The sequence below is a fragment of the Myodes glareolus genome, chromosome 1 (assembly GCF_982192425.1).
Source record: "Myodes glareolus chromosome 1, mMyoGla1.1, whole genome shotgun sequence".
Taxonomy (NCBI): domain Eukaryota; kingdom Metazoa; phylum Chordata; class Mammalia; order Rodentia; family Cricetidae; genus Myodes; species Myodes glareolus.
Genome location: NC_142026.1, coordinates 37,291,356 through 37,312,878, shown reverse-complemented (window position 1 = coordinate 37,312,878; position 21,523 = coordinate 37,291,356). Strand labels below are relative to the sequence as shown.

Here is a 21,523-nt window from a genome sequence, read left to right as displayed (position 1 = left end):
GGCATGTCATGAGACTAGATCTGAACACAGACATCACAGCTACACGAGTTGACAAAACTGCAGTCTTAGAGTTCTGTCAGGAAGTACTATTTGCAAATCAAATAAATCAAACAACAAACAAAACCATTTACGAATATAAAAATAAAAGCAAGCTTACTAAATACTTCTCAAACACAAACATATGCAAAAATAATGAATACCGCAAGAATGAAAAATTCAAACCCCAAATACTGCAAAGAAATTTGCAAAAGGCGGCTCATTTTAGGGAATGTATAATATTGGTTATATGCACTTTAGCAAAGGCATGTGAATGAGATTGGGGGTCTAGGCAGGACAGAGGACATCATTAAACACACTGTAAAATATCATACGTCAGTTATGTGAGCAAAGCTATGCATCACTATTTAACTACGGTACCAACTTACCTTCGAGGATGATTGGCATCAAACAATGTGTTGTCATCATCCTCATCATCTTGTTCTAAAGGTGTCAATTCCATGTTTTCTATGTTAGTGTCCAAAACTCCGTATCTCCTAGTTTTGCGGTTTCTTCTTCTCATCCTATTAAAGAGAACAAATAAATTAATAAAAGTATTTTAATATAGCCTAATCATCACCTCAAATGTAGTTGTAAATTAAACAAATTAGTCCACATTTCCTCCCAAGCACACACTCAGTACAAAAATGATTACAATCAGGAGTATGAAAACAATCAATTTAGCACCAAAGATCATAGGTAGTTCATTAAATAAACCTATTCCTATATATCTGTATGGCAACATTTCTCCTGTCTAGCACACTCTCTACTCTTTTAACCCTCTGTGAACTGAAGTTAAGAGATAATATATTATTTTTATTTATGAATATGTGAGTGAATGAAACTCGTGTGGATGCCCACGTAGGCCAGAAGGATGAGGGTGTCATAGCCCTTGCAGCTGTAGTTACTGCTGGTTCCCAGATGCCCCACATGGGTGCTGGGAACTGAACTCAAGGTCCCGTGGATGAGCAGCAGTGCTTTAACTGCTGAGCCATCTGTCCAGTCCCGAAAGATAATTCCTAAGCCTTACGTCAGATATTAAAATTTCCTGAAGCCTTCAATCCGGCCTTTATCTCATATCCTTGATGCACTCTTATTGATAGACACATTAAGCATTGCTGCTACCATGAAGAAGTTACATTTAGATAACGGAAGGTCCTAGACATACACTCAAATTTAGATTAATGGTTCAGAACCTGGACTACCCATCAGAATCACCCGGGATTTTTTAAATGATCACACTACGGCCATAATTAAACCAAAATGTCAGGAGTAAAGACCAGGAGTCACTAAGCTGGTGATTTCTGACTCACTGATCTGAAACTATGAACTTGTATTCAATGCCCAAGTTGATTCCAATGCAAAAGCTTCACCACTCTATGTAGTAGGTAGTCCTCCACAGAAACTTTGCGGAGATTAGAAACAAAATATTTCAGCAAGTGATCACAAATGAAATTTCTTTTACTTAAACACTAATTTACTCAGCTTAAGATAACAATGCTAATTTATATTTAGAATATTCACTTCAGCACCAGTGGCAGAGTAATAGAAACGTCTTCAAAAGGAACTCTGGGAACCCAGAAAGAAAAGTACCCATACATTTACATAAACATATATTAAAATTAATGTTTGAATTGTATTAACCAATAAACACTATATTAGTTTTTGATTATAAAAAATCTATTCTCAGCAATCAAAATTTATAAGATATAACTATGGAGAAAAATAAAATTTCTAAAAGTCATTCTTGACTTATCTTTATATCTAACCAAAAGTGATGGACTAAGAAATTGGTTTCAGTACAGTATTTAACATCACATATCTAACCATTATAAAACCCAGTAGTTTAACTAGGAAGAACAGGACAGAGTGAAGTATAAAGAAGCATTTTATTGTAAGAAATTGCAAGCTTAAACTAACAAATTTACAGTGCATGTATAAATCAACATACACAAATACATGTATGTCTGCATGCATTCAAACATATCATCAAAGAAAATCCTAAATTTTTCCTGTTATTTAGGTTTTATGGGGCAATATGATTTCTGTCACATCTTTGTCTTAGTATTTTGTTTTATTTATTACTTTTTAAAAAATTCTTGTATCTAGGACTTTACAAAAACTTGCTCGCAGAAGGAATTTAGCTTGCTTACCAAGGTTAAATTTAGACTTAATAAAGTACTTGACAGAAAAATTTAAAACATCACTTTGGAAAGAAGAGGAAAAAGTTAAGGAAAGTAGTTCACTATTGATCCGTTCCCGTTTCCCTTAAGATTGGCAATTACAATGCCCTCCAAATATCTGTGATGTTTCCTGTGTTGTCCTGTGATTTGAAAGAGTACACACAGCGTCAAGCCTTCCATAGTACAAGCTGTGGACAATGACAGTTCTAATGGAGCCTCTTCTCTTTGGCAAGTCTTTCAGGGGTTTTTCTAAATCACATGACTTCCTGGTGAATGAGTTTCGGTCAATGAGGAACTTAATGTCATATATGAAGTTATCTTGGGTTATAAACTAAATTCTCTCAGGTCATGTATGTCCAGTGGGCAACATGTTAGTAGCCTGGATTAACCTCAGCTAACCCTTTATCTAGAACAAAAGTCATCACTAATGAATGATTTCTTAATCTTTAGCAAACAGAAAAATGTATCCGTCTAACATTATATCCCATTCCAGGGTGTGATATAAACACCTGCCTGCATGGATCACAGAATGTTGTCATTTGTTCCAGTTATGTATTCTCTAGGCATATTCTCACTCTCGTTTACATTGCAGATTTATTAAGTGACATATCTAAATATTACCTGTCGAAACCTCTTGAAAACAAGAACCCATTTCATAAACAGAGATAGGATAGTTAAGTACTAAACATTAAAAAGTGGGCGGGAGAAGTGTGTCCCCGCCCTGCTGGCCAGATGCCTCAGGAAGGGAGCACAGGCACCCTCCAATCCCCTAAACTCTCTGGCCATTTGGTGGGGCTTCTCCCCAGTTCCTGGCTTTCTCTACATATCCCACCCCAGCTTGCCCCCAAGCACCCTTTTCCATCTGTGGGGTCCTAGAATCCCCCTACTCAGCCTGCTTTGGGGTTGAGGGTCTGGGGACACAGTGGTGAGTGCAAGGATGCAGGGCTTTCTTTGTTCCACCGAGCCAGCATCTACCAAACCCACCCTTTTGTCTGAGAGGTCCCTTAGCCAGCAAGTGGCCCTGATCTAGTACCAGTAGATCCATCCAGAGGGATCCACCACCACAGCCTACTTCAGGTAGAGGATCTGAGAGTCAACCCCAGTGCTGAGAGGACATAAGAGAGGGCAAGCAAAGAAAATCCCCCAAGTATACAGTTAGCCTGTATACTTTTCTTTTTCTTCTGCAAAGATCAGACCAAACCACCAAGACATGAATCAAAGACCCGGATATAAATCCACAAACCAATGAACACCTGATTCTCGACAGAAAACTCAAGTCCAAATGGATTAAAGACCTCAATATAAATCTGACCACATTGAACCTGATAGAAGAGAAAGTGGGAAGTACACTGCAACATAGGGGCACAGGAGACCACCTCCTATGTATAACCCCAGTAGCACAGACAATGAGAGCAACAATGAATAAATGAGACCTCCTGAAACTGAGAAGCTTCTGTAAAGCAAAAAACACTGTCATTAAGACAAAAAGGCATCCTATTGAATGGGAAAAGTTCTTTACCAACCCCACATCAGACAAAGGTCTGATCTCCAAAATATACAAAGAATTCAAGAAACTAGACATTGAAATTCTAATTAACCCAATTAAAAAGCGGGGTATAAAACTGAAGAGAATTCTCAACAGAAGAAGTTCAAATAGCCAAAGGACATTTAAGGTCATGTTCAACTTCCTTAGTGATTAGGGAAATGCAAATCAAAACCACTTTGAGATACCATCTTACACCTGTCAGAATGGCTAAAATCAAAAACACTAATGATAGCCTATGCTGGAGAGGATGTGGAGTAAGGGGGAACACTCATCCATTGTTGGTGGGAATGCAAACTTGTGCAACCACTTTGGAAATCAGTGTGGCGGTTTCTCAGAAAATTGAGAATCAACCTACCTCAGGATCCAGCAATACCACTCTTGTGAATATACCCAAGAGATGCCCAATCATACTACAAAAGCATTTGTTCAACCATGTTCATAGCAGCATCATCTGTAATTGCCAGAACCTGGAAACAAGCTAGATGCCCCTCAATGGAAGAATGGATAAAGAAAGTGTGGAATATATACACATTAGAGTACTACTCAGCGGTAAAAAACAGTGACATTTTGAATTTTGCATGCAAATGGATGGAAATAGAAAACACTATCCTGAGTGAGATAACCCAGACCCCAAAAGATGAATATGGTATGTACTCACTCATTAGTGGACTCTAGCCATAAACAAAGGTCATTGAGCCTAGAGTTCACAAACCTAGAGAAGCCAAATAACAATGTGAACCCAAGGAAAAACATATATTGATCCTCCTGGAAACTGGAAGCAAACAAGATTGCTGGGCAAAAGTTGGGAGCATGGCGGTGGAGATAGGGGTAGGGATGGGGGAAGGGGTTGAGGGGGAGAGAGAAGGGAGAAGGAAAAGACTGGGGAGAGCTTGGGGGAATGGGAGGGTGGAGATGGAGGAAGGGCGGACATAGGATGGGGAAGAAGGTATCTACATTATGGGAGCTATTTTAGGGCTGGCAAGAGACTTGGCTCTTGAGGGGATCCCAGGTGTCCACGGGGATGTCCCCAGTTAAGGCCTCGGACAGCAGTACAGATGGTGCCTGAACTGGCCTTGCCCCACTATCACGCAGATTATTATCTCGAATATCACCATAGAATCTTCGTCAGGTGAAGAATGGAGATAAAGACAGAGAGAACATGAGCAAAGTAGGCAAGACCAGAGGGAACCTTCATCCGACGATGGATGGCGATACAGACGGAGACCTACATTGGAGCACAGCACTGAGCCCCCCAAGGTCCAAATGAGGAGCAGAAGGAGGAAAAACATGAAAAAGGAAATCAGGACCGCGAGGGGTGCGATCACCCACTGATACAAGGGGACTGATATAATGAGAGTTCACCAAGGCCAGTTGACTGGGACTGAAGGAGCACGTGATCCAACCAGATTCTCTGAATGTGGCTGGCCTGGAGTCTTTCTGAAAAGCCATTGACAATGACACTGGGACTTGTTTCCTCTGCATATACTGGATTTTTGGGATCCAGTCTGTTTGGATACTCACCTTCCTGGACCTGGTGGGAGGGGGAAGGAACTTGAACTTCCCACAGGGCAGGAAACCCTGACTGCTCTTAGGGATGGAGAGGGAGGAGAGGGAGTGGGGGAAGTGGGAGGGTGTTGGGAGGAGGGGCGGAAATGGAAACTTTTATAATTTAATAAACTTTGAAAAAAAAAAGACAGAGACCCTCATCAGAGCAATGGACTGAGCTCCCAAGACCCAGGTGAAGTGCAGAGAGAGGGAGAAGATGACCAAAGAAGTCAGGACCGTGAGGGCTTGGTCCACACACTGAGACAGTGTGCCTGATCTAATGGGAGCTCACCAAATCCAGCAAGACCAGGACTGAACGAGCATGTGATCACACTGGACTCTCTGAATGTGGCTGCCAATGGGAGCTGACTGAGAAGCAATAGATAAAGGCACTGGAACCTGTTTCAACTGCATGTACTGGCTTTTTGGGACCCTAGTTTATTTGGATGCACACCTTCCTAGGCTTGGTTGGAGGGGGGAGGGCCTTGGGCTTCCCACAGGGCAGGATACCCTGCCCTCTCTAACAGAGGGAGGGAAAGGGAGGAAGCATGAGTAGGGGAGCTAGAGGGGAATGGGAGGGGAGAAAGTGTAAATTTTTGAAAAATTAAAAAAATAAAATAATAATAAATACACATAAAAAGTGGGAGGTACATCTTGATTAAAATAAATTTCCCTTTTAGTATATGTATTAACTCATAAAATGATTAAACAAAATTTAAAAGTCTTATATTAATAGAATAACTTGAAATGATATTTCTCTCAAAACGTCTTTCCTTATTATAGTGATATACAGTGATGGCAACATGGTCATGACATCTACATTTCATAAAAATATCAACTGCTATTATAAACACTGCTGTGTGTAGTGATGCTTCTCAAGGAAAACAAAAGCCAACACAATTTTTATAAAATTGTGATGATCCAATGAATTACTTAAAACACTAAGTACAAAATATTAATTTTAATAAAGCTATGTATTTTTTCCTATCCAGTTTACATTATGTTTCAATCAAAACGTAAAGGAGAGTTTAAAATTTTCTACTTTTAGTCTTTACTCTCATACATACAAATGTTAATAGTAATATACATGGTTATTAATATGCACATTTTTCAGTTAGGCATAACAAACACATACTGTAATATGAATGTATATTTTCTTGGTTTCTAATAAAATTAGAAATATTATCTAAAACACGTAGAAAAGTATGGAATCCTGAAATGGCAGGAAAAATGAAGCAGTCATCTATATTCAGCTATATTTAATCACAGCATAAGTGATTCAAGTGGCTGTCTTAACATAGATGCAGATTCCTTAATGTTTCATTAAATATATTCAGCTCAGTCAGAACTTTCCCTGTTTCAATAATATGCATCAGTTATTTATAGAATGAAAATAAAAGTACTAAAGTAAGCACGATAAAATTTTATGTAAAAATGTTAGATGCCACATAAAATAAACACAACAGAATAAAATTCCATGTCACTCTACTACTCTACAAATGTGTGAACACATCATTTGATCCATAAATTTGTTTCTTTTCATTTCCTTTTAATAGAATATGTGCAAGGAATGTATTAAGTATAAAATAATAGTCATTGGAATTTCTTTGTTTTATAAGACATCCTAACTAGACCGAGGGATATATAAATCAGTCACAAGCACACACACACGTACTTATGAATTAGTTATGTGCTTAGACAGAAAATAGAGTAGATTTCAATATATAAATATACAACTACATATTTATATACTTGTATATTTCATAAATAAAACTTTTATCGTTACTTTCTTTATCATAAAAAAACCAGGAATTAATGTAGCAATTTGTGAACAAGAATTAATCTGAAGCACTTTTGTAATAGCAATATAAGCAAACAACATTCGTGAGCCACAATGTTAATTCTCTATAGTTTTCTTCATGAAATCAAAATTGGATGTGCTACATAATCAAATTCTTTGACTAATTGGGCATCTCTCATTTCACTTCATCAAACCAAACACGCCAGTTTTCAGTTGAAATTCTTATAGAAACAGACACAAATAATGGATTATAATGGCATTTAGACTGAAAAATGTCTTCCAAATTTTAAACTTGAGTTAGAGTTGAGGAGATAACTGTAAGAAATACAGAATGTGGCTTTATTTTGGTATTATGATCCTTACAGAGAAATTCAAGTTGGACCAGGTAACAAAGGTGCTCTCGTGTGTGTGTGTGTGTGTGTGTGTGTGTGTGTGTGTATGTATGTGTTTTAAATGGATGAGAAACTGTCTTAGCTATTGTTCTATTGCTGTGAAGAAGACACCATGACCAAGACAACTATTATAGAAGAAAACATTTAACTGGGGCTTGCTTACAATTGTAGATATAATGGTTAATCCATTATATCAGAGCAAGATGTAGACAGCAGTGGAGCTGGAGCAGTTGCTGGAAGCTTGCATCCTGACCATCAGGCAGAGCAAAGACAATGGGCCAGGTGGGGTTTTTGAAACCTCAAAGCACATCATTTACTGGCACACTTCTTCCAACATGGCCAGACCTCTTAGTCCTTCCTAACGGACCACCAACAAAGAAACAAACACTCAAATATATGAGCCTATGGAGGCCATTCTTATCCAAACCACCACTTTCCTCTCCATGGCTCCCATAAGGTTGTATGAAAATAAGACAAACAGTTATTATTAGTAAATGAAAAGGGTTGAATAAGATCCTCCTTCAAAACACTAAGAATGAACCAACCGTGTCAATACTAACACTTGAGTTTCCATATTTATAAGTAAATCCCACAAAATATGATTAAAGAAGTTGCCATGTATTTATCCAAAATGCAATATGCAATTTAAGCAAAATTATTACCCTCAGGAATTATAATTTATTACTCAATTAATTCCATCAAATATTCCTATTCAAGTGTTGCCGTGGTATTGAACTATTTTTTAATCTCATATTTTAAACTTTTTCTTATTTATCCTGGTCAAAGTAGAGATATTTTCATTCTTATTCATTCATTCATTCATTCATTCATTTGCTTATCTATCTATTCATCTATTTATTGTTTTTTTTTTAAGACAGAGTTTCTCTGTAGCTTTGGAGTCTGTCCTGGAACTAGCTCTTATAGATCAGGCTGGCCTTAAACTCACAGATATCCGCCTGCCTCTGCCTCCTGAGTGCTGGAATTAAAGAAGTGTGTCACCACCTTCTGGCAGCAGAGACATTTTCTAATCATTATATACATGTTAAATTGTTTATTAGTATCTCTCATACTGAAGAATGTATTTTGAAATTTCAACTTCATTGTATTGCAATTTAAGTAAATATGTTCTTAAAATTGACTCAAAATAGTTATAATCAATAAATAAAATTTTGGAGAACCAAATAATACAGGCATGAAATATATTCTGTGTATTTATGATACATATCTATGTACATATCCCAAATATTCTAAGTATCAAAAGAATACATGACAAAGTCTTAAAACATGGTGCAGGAATTAGAAAACATATAGTAAAATTTTCTAGACTATATTACAATTGTAATGAGAAACAAAACAGTTCCAATAAAAGTAATTACTGTTTAGTGTGCAGACACAAGTGGCAAACATGAACTATGTAGTTTATAAGCCTTACCTTCTGTAATTTTTAAAATAAAATTCACACACAAACAGCTTGCCTACACAACTAGAAATGTTAAACATTAATGTATAGTATATTATCATCATAATCCACCTAAGTTATCTTAACCAGAGTTACAAAGTTAATTGGTCAAATCACCTTTTGATGCCCAAAACAATATTCTTACAATATATTAGAACGGATAATTTCAGTTAATATAATTGTGTTATTCACATTCACACTTTTTAAATTTTGGTGAAGAATAACAACTTAGCATCTACTGACACTCCCAAGCACAACAACGAGGCTCATATGAGCCCATCTCTTCCATTCCATGACCGCATAGAATCTTTCTCATTAGTGAGTGTTCTTAGACACTGTAATCACTATTTTACTTGGACAGCAATGAAGTCTACCCAGCCCTAAAGAATACAAAGTGATCATAACAATTGTCATAAACTATCACAAAAACAATTTCCTTTGGAAGGCATTCTGAGTGGTGAGGAAATTAAGCAATTTAGACAAATGAGATTGAAAGAAATCTCTCTTGTGGGCTTTCTATTAAAGACTGCCTCCCCCCACTAAAAAAAAAAAAAAGAAAGAAAAAGGTCTCCTTTATTCCATTCAGGTCGCTCCCCATTCTACGTAATTCTGTTATATGGAAACACAAGAATATGGGTAAATTATACATCCTATAGAGACAAAGAGTAAAAATTAAGACTTCTTGATAATTTTATATAATATTTTTATAAAAATTACTGCAACAAATTTGGGGCTGTTCACATATACAACAGGAAAGCAAAGATGAAACACGTCTTTACATTGCAGCCACTGCCAATTGTGTATGTTGTTTCTGAGTATCAAAACCCTCCTAATCAATACCGAGTACTTTGGTTTGTCTGTGAGACACTGTCATCTACATTCCACCAGTGACTACATCCCCTGAACTCTCTTCAGGACATACCAGGTCAGTTCTGTTCACAGCTCTTTACTCTGAATACCTTCATCAGGATCCCTCAGCAGATTTTAATGTTAAAGTGCTGAGCCAAAAGTAAAATGAATAAAACAAACCCTATCAATTTTTGACAGTCTTATATTGTTCAGCTTAACACAGTACTTCTAATACATTGAGCTATTCTATCTCTATCAATATCAAATCAAGAACACAGTTCTATTAAGTTTCTCAGACTCTTACTTCAGTGAACACTGCCCAAATAGTATAACATTTGTTTTCCTAACTAGTTTACATACTGGGATACTGGGATCCTAACACTAACACACAAACACACAGACACACACACACACACAGACACACACACACACACACACAGAGAGAGAGAGAGAGAGAGAGAGAGAGAGAGAGAGAACTAATATCAGAGCAATGCACAAAATATTACATATTGCATATAAAAATACATAAAATACAAAGCAATCCTATTCATGGCATCCTCCCAAAGAAAACGTTTTCTCTATATACACTCCTGTGAATGGAAGAGCAATTATAGTCATGGTTTGTACAATGAAAACAAACAACTGCAACCTCTCAGGAAAACGTATGATGATCTTGAGAGGGGCACAATTTCTCTCACCAAGGTTGTCAAACTTACAAAAGAAATGTCCAAAGTAGAACTGAAGTTGGTTTCTGCAGGGCTGTGGTTGTACAGAAGCATCACGGCCTTTGATGGATAGAACTATGTTCACCAAATGTAAACATACCCCCATGCTCCATGACACACACATATACTTTCTAGCCCTCAAATAGTTAGGGCCATGCCTAATTCTAGCTACTAAAACATGGGTAGAAGCAGTTGTGATTCTCATAGTCACCCATCAATAACTTCAAGCTCTGACAAGTGACTCACATAACAACAAAACCAGATTATTACAGGTAGCTAAACTGTTGAGTTTATTCAAGCAATTCAAAAACACAGTTTAAACCTATAGCTGAAATTTTCTAAGAACAACCCTAACCCCAGGGATGTGTGCTGCTCAGAATTTTATGTAATAGTAAATTTTTTCGGTTCTGATTCTATTGATAGAGTGATGTAATTAATGTATAATTAAACTTCATTTAAGCTGCATACATTCTAGCTGCACATGAACAGTGACTAACAGACTGGAGAGTAGAGCCACACCGGAACTATAAACACACGTGCACATGTTATATACAGTTACAGTTTAGAAGGAGTACAATCTGTTCAGGATGGAAGATAAACTGAAAAGGCATATTTAGAGTAAAGAGAGAAATGAGGACAGCACCAATGAGAACAAATTTATGAAACAAATACATGGCTTTTTCACATAAGGGACATTTGTAAACAAAAACTAAATAACTGGATGTAAATGGTAAACAAGCCAGAGGCAGGTCTAGTTCCTAGCCTGGGGAATTATGAATGTGATTGCAATCACCTAGTTGAAACCATTCAGCTTAAGATTATAGGCAGGAAAAAATATGATGGTTGAAATTGGGCATAGTGCTGCATGCCTGTAACTCACAAACTCATGAGCTGAGGCAGAATTGTGACTTCAAAGCCAGAATGGGTTATGTAGCTGTAACATTAAGTTGGGGGTGTCACCCCAGCCCCTGACATGGGATGCCAATGGGGCAAAAAGCTCCATGTCAGGTTCCCTCCCCATGGGAGTTGCCTTGGGCCGGACTCACCTCCTGAAAAGCCTGCCAAATGCTGACTCCTCCACAGGGAGGGTCAGGACCACTCCCACAGGCTATTTAGGCTAGTGCTGGAAAAAGCTGTTTGCTGTTTGTCTCACTCTGCTGAACTATGCCGGGATTTTGAAGTTGGTCAGCTGACACAGGTTTTCAAAAGTGCTTTATTTGTCTGTCTGTTAAAATGATGCAGCCACAGTATGTCTGTGTGAATATAAATGTGTTTTCGTGATGTGGATTTATGTTTCTGTGTGCTCATGTGCTCATTTAAAGATATCTCCTGACTGTAACAGCTCTGGAAAAATACCAACACACGGGTAGTCGCCATTTTGACCTGAGTGTCATCTTGGGGTAAGAGTATCCATGTGTGCTAACATTCTTTGACTTATTAAAATATTCCTTTTAATCTTCCTACATTTACTAGCATTGGTAAACTGTAACTTATTGGATACACTTCTAAATTTAACTTATATGCCAAGTTTACAATAACAGGAAATGGTACCTAATTCTCAAGTGTCTTTAAAGATCTGAGAATATGGCATTTAACAAAAGAGCTTCTAACACAGACATGTAGCTTCCAAAGCACTCTTTAGCTCCTCCAAGAAGAAAGACCTTCTGCCTACAGGCCTTGCCTTTGGGTTTGGTAAACCCACCCACACAGCAAACAGCGGCCTTTCACCTCTTCAGTTTCCTGGATGCTTCACCCGGGGAATCGATATTCTCATCCTGCCAAGACAGGTAGACTAAATCTTCCCCCCAGAGGAAAATCTTTGGGCAGCTAATGGAAAGCACTGCTTATAAGACTGGGATTCTCCAAGGACTAAGGAGAAGATTTGGGATTGCCTATGTAGCTAAAAAAAAAAAAAAAAAAAAAAAAAAGCTGACTCATTTTTGCTCATTTAATCCATCTAATGGCATAATAACTTAGGTACTGTTAACTTATTACTTCATCCATGACATTTAATGAAGTTTCCTGCTAAAATACAGAGAAGTGTGCCTCTTTAACAGGATTCATAGTCTTGGACTAACAGATTTCAGGTGTATTTTTAAAAATCAAGGTTTCCCAATTCCTTTAATTGTCTTAACCTAAAGCAATAGCCTTTTGCTGACACCAAGATGTAAATCTGTTCCAGTTCTTTTACAGGCTCCAGGAAGAAGTTCTGCTATGCTAACCCCAGCCAATTTCAAGCATATTTTACAGGTCACTCCTGCTGCCTAGACCAGGACCAACTTATAAAGCGCTCTCCAGACGATGCCAACACCTGCACCAGCTCCAAGGACTTCACCACTGGTACCAACTCTCCTAGATCAAGGACACCTGCAAACTAAAATCTGGTTCTATCTGCAATTGTGCCCCCATCCCATGGCTAGCCCCATTTCATAGAGCCACTAATAGAAATATTTTTTCTCCTAGCCACCTGCTTTCTTATCTCCCTCAAAAAGCAGCTGCCTGAGGACTCCAGGAGGACAGCAAACTGGATGATGCGCCAGCCACACCTCTCGCTGAGTGTGAGCGCGCCAACTCCCAGCTCTCCTCTCTCCCACATTACCCCATGCCCACAAAGCCAATGTCCCTATATCCAAGGACTCTGGGATGTTTGATCAAAAGTGAGACCTCAGCCCTCTATCATCCCTACATGCAAAGAGTCTGAAATGCAATATTAAGTTGGGGGCATCACCCCAGCCTCTGACATTCATCCTTGGTGTGCCAATGGAGCACCAATGGAGCAACTCCCCTGGGAGTTGCTTTGTACAAGACTCCATCTCCAGGAAACCAAAAGCTGACCCCTCCCCAAGGTCAGGACCATTCCCACAGGCTATTTAGGCTCGTGTCAGAAAAAGGAACACATGGTTTCAGGTTTGGCGTGTGCTCTCCCTCTGTGTCTTTCCCCCACCATGCTCCTGGCCACCCAAGAGTGCTGCATTCAATAAACCTGGGCATTTTTGATTTGGTCTAATTTGGTTTGACTGGAGTTCTTTGCACCAATAGAGAGGCTCCTCTTAAGAAATATTCCTAACAGTAGGAAGACTCTGTCTCAAAAACAGAAAGATGGTTTCAAATTTGAAATTTGCAAGACTATATCATCTATCTAGTAAGAGGCTAGCTGAATATGGTAGCTTACAACTCACAATACTGTTAATAGGGTTGAAATGGCAATTTAAAAGCAAATCTTGGATGGATCATTGAGCAGCAAGGATAATAAGATGCAAAGGGTTAAGGGAATGATTCACATGTCATAGAAATATATTAGCAGAGGTAAGAATATCCCTTTGCAAATATTCATATTCTATTATCTGGAAAGGGACATTAGAACTCACAGACCTGCTCTCTGAGGCAAAAGAATGGTGAACAAAACAGGAAAAAGGTTCAGTGATCCATAGCTACCTAGATCAGAACTCTCTAAAAGCAGAATCAGGAGAAACAGGAGTTCAAAGCTTGCCTCAGCTATATTTTGAATGAGCAGCCAGCCTGAACCACATGTAACCCTGCTTCAAAGGAACATATACAAACCAACAAACCAAAGCTTAAAATAAATTTTATCAAGAAGGAAACATAAAAAAGGTACTATAAATAGAAAGAAAAGAAAAATTGAGAAATGGTGCTTCAGAAGTCAAAGTATAAACTGCTGTATTCACTGCTCACAGAGAATGGAGGGAGTACACAGAAGGAAGGCAAAGTATTTATGAACTGTCCTCTGTAAGGATGTCTGAGAGTGGTGCAGTTAGAAGCCGGGCTATGGAAAGAGGTTAAGTATTTGGAAACAAGATGTGTCTGATGAGATCGTGCATGTGCAGGGTACCATGGCCATAAACAAATGGGGATATTTCAGTACAAAAGCACTTGCTGCCTTACCCCTGTTATTCCTACCATGTGAGTGTTAGGTAGCCCTTCCTGTTCTCTCAGATTCTGTGTTTTCTCATACCTTCAAATGTTCCTTCTCTATTTTCTATTCTATTAGGAGCCAGCCTCCACCTGAAACCCTCCAATATCCTGAGCATTGTGTAGGCCCTGATCCTGAGCTTGGACAATCAGTGACTAGAACCCATCCTTATGAAAGAGTTCTTTGCATCCTCACCAATAGACTCCATTCTTATGCTTATACGAGGTCCTCCTTAGCTCTGTTTATCTGGCGAACAGAACTCATTCTTATTGCAAAGGTCATAGATGCTTTGCAACTTCACTAGGTAGTATTTATGTAGGTATGTCTAAAGCTCTTTTGTGATAATTGTTACTTGGAAACCTTTTTTCCAACTTTTTATTGTGTCTACATGTTCCAGACTCTGGAAGTTTTGACCCAGTGCCTAAGAAGACAATGACACTGACTAGAGTTTCATCCCACCTCATATGAACCATCTCTCTGCAGGCCAAGGGGCGGGGGTGGTCCCTGACATCTGTGTGCAAAATTATGATTGCTAACAGTAACCCAAATACTTGTCTGTAATGGTCAGTTGAGAGGCTGAAGTCCTGGACTGGACTTGCAGAGGACACATGTTAATTATAGACAAACACTACAGTGCTAACAACAGTGAGTGCCTTTTCAAATGACCTCTGTAAGATCCCAGGGCAGTTTCTTCCAACACTGAGCTTGATCCTTCATTCCTAAACTCTTCTGCCTTCAACCTAGTACCCTAATCAGTGGTGAGAGTCCTCGCCTGGACTGCTGCCTCCTTGAGGAGAAACCTAACTTGTTATCTTTGAAGTCCCAACAAGCAGAGCAATTTGAGAAGCTTAACAGTCTCTCAAATTTACCATGAACTAACTTAACAAATTCAAAAGTGGCTCATAAACTTGCTTGGTTATGCCTTAATATAGTCCACACTTGCAGCCGTCCTTCAGATAGTTCCCGAATAATGTGTCATACACACTAATGCAGTACATACATGCTGATACTTAAGGCAATGCTCCTCCCACTCTCCATTCTTGAAGTCACAGAGCAGGGTCTTGGGTGGATAATACCAAAGGACATCATACAGACTATCAACTTCCCTGTGTGTTAAGATGATAGGAAAACAGGGAAACACAGTCCTGGATTAACATTTAAAAAAATTAAAATGTTTTCGCTTTTCAGTTACATGCAGAAAATTAGTGACTAAATGCAGTAGCTTTAGCATGTATGGAAGGACAGGTGAAAAAAATTGCATTAAAATTACTTAGAGACAGCAGGATGGCTTAATGAATAAAAACACTTCCCCTAAAAGCTTGACAACCTGAATCCTGTCCCAAACCCTATCATAGAAAGACAAAATTAACTCCTGAAATTTATTCTTTGAACTCCTCCTGTGTGCCATGGTCCACATGAGCCTGCATCTCTCTCTCTCTCTCTCTCTCTCTCTCTCTCTCTCTCTCTCTCTCACACACACACACACACACACACACCATCAACAATAATAAAATCAACTGAAAGAAAACCCAAAATGCTGAAAATGTTTATCACTGTAGTACACTACTATAAGTTCTGTACTCAGGAGATGGAGACAATCAGGTAATCAAGGTCAGCCCCAGTATGTAGGGAATTTGAGGCCAGCCTGGGCTACATGAAAATAAAATATTGACTTGAAAAATGAAACTCTCAAAAGTATGGCTTATGCTTAAATTATAGGAGAAAAGAAATAGATTTATAGATGATGCTTAAGAAAGAAAAAAAAACCAATAACCACCATCACCACCAAAATGGCCATGACCTGGCAGAACCCGTACCACACATATGTAAGTCCTTGAGTAATCTTTGCAGGTAGAAACAGTTCGCTTCCCTGATTCACAAGCCTGAGATGGACTGTGAGTGCACTATGGAAGTCACATGTGAAAGCAGGCATACACTGCAGGAGGGCTGACTTCCCAACAGGCCACACTGAAATAGACCTGGGCTAGGACAACAGAAAAGAAACCTGCACAGGAAGATTAACACAAATAGCCCATTACTGTACGGGAACTGTTCAGAATGGACCCTCTCTATAGAATTATGACTATTAGGGGTGTGTATTTGAATAGCCCAGAGTGCTGGGCTGGACTCTGTCCTGCTACATCATCTCCTATGACTAACTGGTCAAATCATACAATATTTTGGAGTCAGCTCCAAAGATTAGAGCTTTAAATGGCTAGGTTATAAAACAGTAACATAAAACATAAAACAATAGTCCTCCCCAAACCTAAAGTGAAGATAAAGATGAACACCAACTGTTTCTGACAACTGCAAATCTCGCCTCCCTTGCAGTACTCCATATATCCTTATTGGTATCTTCCCCACAAAAATCAAAATCTGGTAAAATGGCCATTAGGATCGCTACCATCCTTGGCAACAAGTGAACGTATATTCCCACAAGCATTTAATTCCTGAGCTGGAGGACAAAAGCAAAGAAGCACTGCAAACAAACAAACAAAAAACAAAAACCCAAGGAAGTTGTATTCCCACAATACAGATGCAGAGACCTTTGTGCAGGGCTGGTCTTGTATCCTTCTTGCCTTAGTCCTCACTGATCCCTGCCTGCTCTTCAAATCCTCAGTCTGTTCTCTTTCCTTTCTTCCCTGTGACTTCTTGATAACTCAGAACTCTAGCAAATGCTAGCACTCAGCCAGCTTCTCTTTTTGCATGCATGTTTTGTAGAGAGAGAAGGCCCGAGAGAGACTACTTCTGCTGAAAATCTCAATGAGATAACTCTGATTTTCCCTCATAGCGTATTTACAGTCAGCCCACATCTACTTACTTTACTATTAGGTGTAAGCACTGTGCTCCTTTCAATATGAGGAGTGTGAAGTAAAATATCCATCCTTCCCTAGTTTTCCTTAGTCTTCTCCAGCGTTCCATCCCACTATTATGACTGACAGTTTATATTACTATAATCACCATCACTGGTCCTATTTGACATCAGGAGAGTAGGCCACACAACTTACTATATTATACACTGCATTATTCACAGTAGGCATAATCATTTGGGAAAGTTTCATTTCTCAAAAAATACAATTCCTTGAGGAGTCATACTTGCTAAATATATTTCAAAGCACTCTTATCTCTCTATATAGTATATATTCAATATATATTTCTTGTCTCAGTGATGACAAACCAGAGCACGAACGACACTTCCGAAGGATATCTGAACAAGTAAACAGATTCTTTCAAATTGTTCACATTCCAACCTTATGCACTGCTAGTTCCTATCACAAGGCCTAGAGCTGACAGGCACACAGCAATACTTATTAAGTTAATGGCAGTGACTCATGGCTGGAAATAGCTTTACAAACTTTCTATCTCTGTCACTGTCTAAGCTGAACTTTCATCAATGACATAATTTTATAATTGGTAGTGAAAGTCCTGTAGTCACTCTAAATCTTAAGAAACCAGATAGCAAGCTGGACATGGGAGCACATAGCTTTAATTTCAGCACTCAGGCAAAGAGGCAGGTATGTGTCCGAGTTTAAGGCTATATAGCTTGTTCTACATAGCAAGAAATATGCCACATAATGTCAGATGGTGAGACTCTATCTCAAAAGAAAGAAAGAAGGAAGGGAAGGAAGGAAAGAAGAAAAGGAGGGAGGGAGGGGAGGGAGAAAAGAAGGAAGGAAAAGAAAAAGTAAAGCAGACAAGGCAATGTCTAGCAGTAGTAATTACTTTAAAATATATCCACTCTCTGACTATATATAGCAAATCAAGAAAATCTTTGAAGGGCAGGATATAGGACTGATATAGCACTATAGTATTTTAAAGTTTAGAACAGTAATGAGTATCATCAAATATTAAGGTTGTTTTACTTTTTCAATTTGTAAAGTCTTAGAAAGTTACATTCACCAAAAATCATATTTTACAAAGAATGGCTACCCATTTCATTTCCCCATAAATGAACAGGCCATCTTCTCGTACAGCATCACCTTGAATAAGGTGTATTTGTTAAAGCAGACAGCACAGTCACTGGTTATGTTAGGTTCAGGTGGACTTGGATTTGGGCAGGTCCTACAGATGTGCTCCAGACAAACCCTTGACCTTGTTCAGCCTCAACTACCTTCAGATGAACATCAGCTACTTTGAAGATTTTTGCAAGCATTAGAAAAATACTCAAATTTTGTGACATTATATATGATATACATCAATTAATATTGATATTTGTTAGTTTATATGCGTGGTAGATAAAAATCTCAAAAGGAGTGTTTTAGCTACAAAGCAAGATTCTTTGAAGAAAGCTCCACTTTATGCTTAGAATACAGGTTCTGGTTAAACTAAACTAATGCCATGTAGTTTCTACACACTAAGTATTAATAAGACCCAGACATAAATATTATAACTCTACTTTTAATTGTTGTACAATAATTGTACATACAGATGGTTCTTGTCATCCAAGGAAGCCAAGATGGAAAGTGAAGAAGGATCACTACCAAGGGGGACAGACTGAGGAGAGGGAACTTGAGTGCGCCTTTGGAGTGATTGTTAATTATCTGTTTTAACTGTTTGATGAATGTCCCTGTGCTCCTCCAGGCTGGCAGTACCACGGGGACCATAATGTTGATTTATCCCAAAACGACACTGCAATTGCCCAGTGTAGGACAGCTGAATAAATACTGACTGGCTGAATGAAGACTATCAAAGCTAAATTTGGTACTCATCGCCACCACTTCAAAGAGCTCTTCATCTCTGTTTCAGAGTTCTGAGACTGGAGAAGTCAAGGACCTTCCTGAAGAAGGAAAAGTTAAGCATCACACTGAATAAAACACACACACACACACACACACACACACACACACACACACATATCATGGGGGGGGCAAAAGAACCTCAGCTTTAAGGTAAGAATAATTAATCATAAATTTATAATAGGAACTATTTTTACATAATCACCATACAACGCTTAAAATTGTAATAACTCTCTATGATTGTTTTCTGGCTGTTGACAGAGGTTTCTGTCCCACCCGGTCCTTCAGTAGTTCCGCCCCAAAGGAATCACACAGAGGTCTATATTAGTTATAAACTGATTGGCCTAGTATTTCGGGCTTCTTATTGATTAATTTTAAATCGTAAATTGGCCCATTATTCTTGTCTATGCTAGCCATGTGGCTTGGTACATTTTTCGGCAAGGCAGTCACATCTTGCTTGCTCTGTGTCTGGATCACAACTGTGGACTTAAACTTCCCTCTTTCCAGAATTCTCGTTGTCCTGCCTCTACTTCCTGCCGGGTCGCCCACCTATACTTCCTGACTCGTTACTGGCCAATCAGCGTTTATTTAAGATATAAGCGACAGGGTACAGACCATTGTCCCACAGCATCTGGCCTTATACATTTTAGTATAGAAAGAATGTCCTACAGAAAAGAAAGAAATCCTAGTAGTAATTGAGATCTTCATATTTCTCTGTTCTATCAATTAGCAAGTAGTAATTATCCTTTAAGTTTCTAATTCTCACCACTTACCTATTCAGCAACATAAAGAATGAATTAAAGCTCATTCACAAAGCAACAGTATGCTTTATTCTCTGTGCACAGTGCTACAAAGTTCAGTAATGGGCACAGGGTAAAGAATAAAACGGGCAAGAACATTTTCACAGAGAGGCTGTATTCATCCTGTGAAGTCTACTTTGCCCCTACAGCACTCTTGTAATGTATTCAAGTTCCTCTACAGAAAGAATGTCATTGTTTGGAAAATTTCTAGACTGCCAGTATAAATTATTTCTATCCAAATATTTGTGATGCTGAGTTAAAGAAAAATGTTTGAAGTCGCATAAAGTTTAATACAATAAAATCTTATAAATAAAATATTCAGTTTCACCTCACATCATCAGTTAAAGAAATGATCTGTGAGTATTCTCCCTTGGCATAAAAGCAACTCTGGCTCGCTGTCACACGTATTTTGGAAAGGGAGCCATAATGAGGATGAAAAGCATAGTCGGAAGTAAAGAATGTGAGTTCTGGAGATCCCCTGGTTCCGTCAGCACCAATCAGGTTACGGATGTAAGGCAACCAACTAAATTTAGAACTGGGACTACACCATGTGTTAGATGCAGCAACACAGTTTTGATCAGGCCCAATTGTGAATTTGGCTGCTCTTATACCACATGTTACTGAATCATCTAATAGAACCGGAGAAGGCTGAGTCCTCTCAAGTTTAACAGAAATGAATGTAGAGAAGTAAAGGCAGTAAACATGTGTAGGTAAGATTATAAATGAAATAAGGTAGAATGACGAGGAAGAGAAAACACAACAAGCGAATTATCATTCTACCACATTTTCTATGTACCTTACAGGAATTACACATGATATTAAATAACATTATTTTCCTTTCAGATTTGTTAACATAAAGCAGTCTCACTTTGGTAGTCACAGGTTTTAATACCTTTTCAACATTGTCTAACTTCACAGTGACTGAGAGTGGTTGTGGATTTTCTGAACTTTTTAAATCAATGGTTTTCAGATCAATAACACTGCTTCTACAAGGGGTTTTTCAAATGCTTTGAACTCCTTTCCATTCTTAATAGTTATTACAGGCTTTAGGGAGCTATACATGTGGATTGCACACAACAATATCTAAATTGTTAGTGAAAACTGAGAAAAATGTTTTAGGATGTTAACGGTTCATAAAAATAAAAATAGTAAAAAGAATGGCACAATATTTTTCTTCAAAATCTAACTTTTGGTCTAAACTGTATATACAAAATAAAAACAGGAAAGAAAAACACTAGATTTTCAAATCTGCTTCTGCATCCAATCATTTGTAATATTTGGTTAGTGGCTACAAAGAAAATCTAGTTTCAAATACATATCAACTTGGAAAATAAGGGAGCAATTCATTACCCTTTTCTGATTCTTCTTCATTTTTATATATACAACAACAAAGTTTGACAAGAGGTATTTCCTTAATATCAGCTTCAGTGTAGAATTTCAAACCTTTCTGGTAAATATTTTATAGTTTAAACGCTTCAAGATAATGTATTACATGGCAAATAGTTTTAAACACAGCAACC

General features: G+C 38.3%; 1 protein-coding gene across 2 annotated transcripts in view; it reads right to left on the bottom strand.

The window, feature by feature from the left end:
- The window catches only part of Fam174a (family with sequence similarity 174 member A), a 31,791-nt gene that overhangs the window by 8,744 nt on the left and 1,524 nt on the right, over positions 1-21,523 (bottom strand). The window contains exon 2 of one of the 2 annotated variants that reach the window (XM_087905914.1): positions 426-560. In XM_087905914.1, coding sequence (XP_087762040.1) covers positions 426-560 — 135 coding nt within the window. Of the gene's footprint in view, positions 1-421; positions 561-21,523 lie in introns of those variants that run through there. The other variant, XM_085696160.2, reaches the window with a different exon arrangement.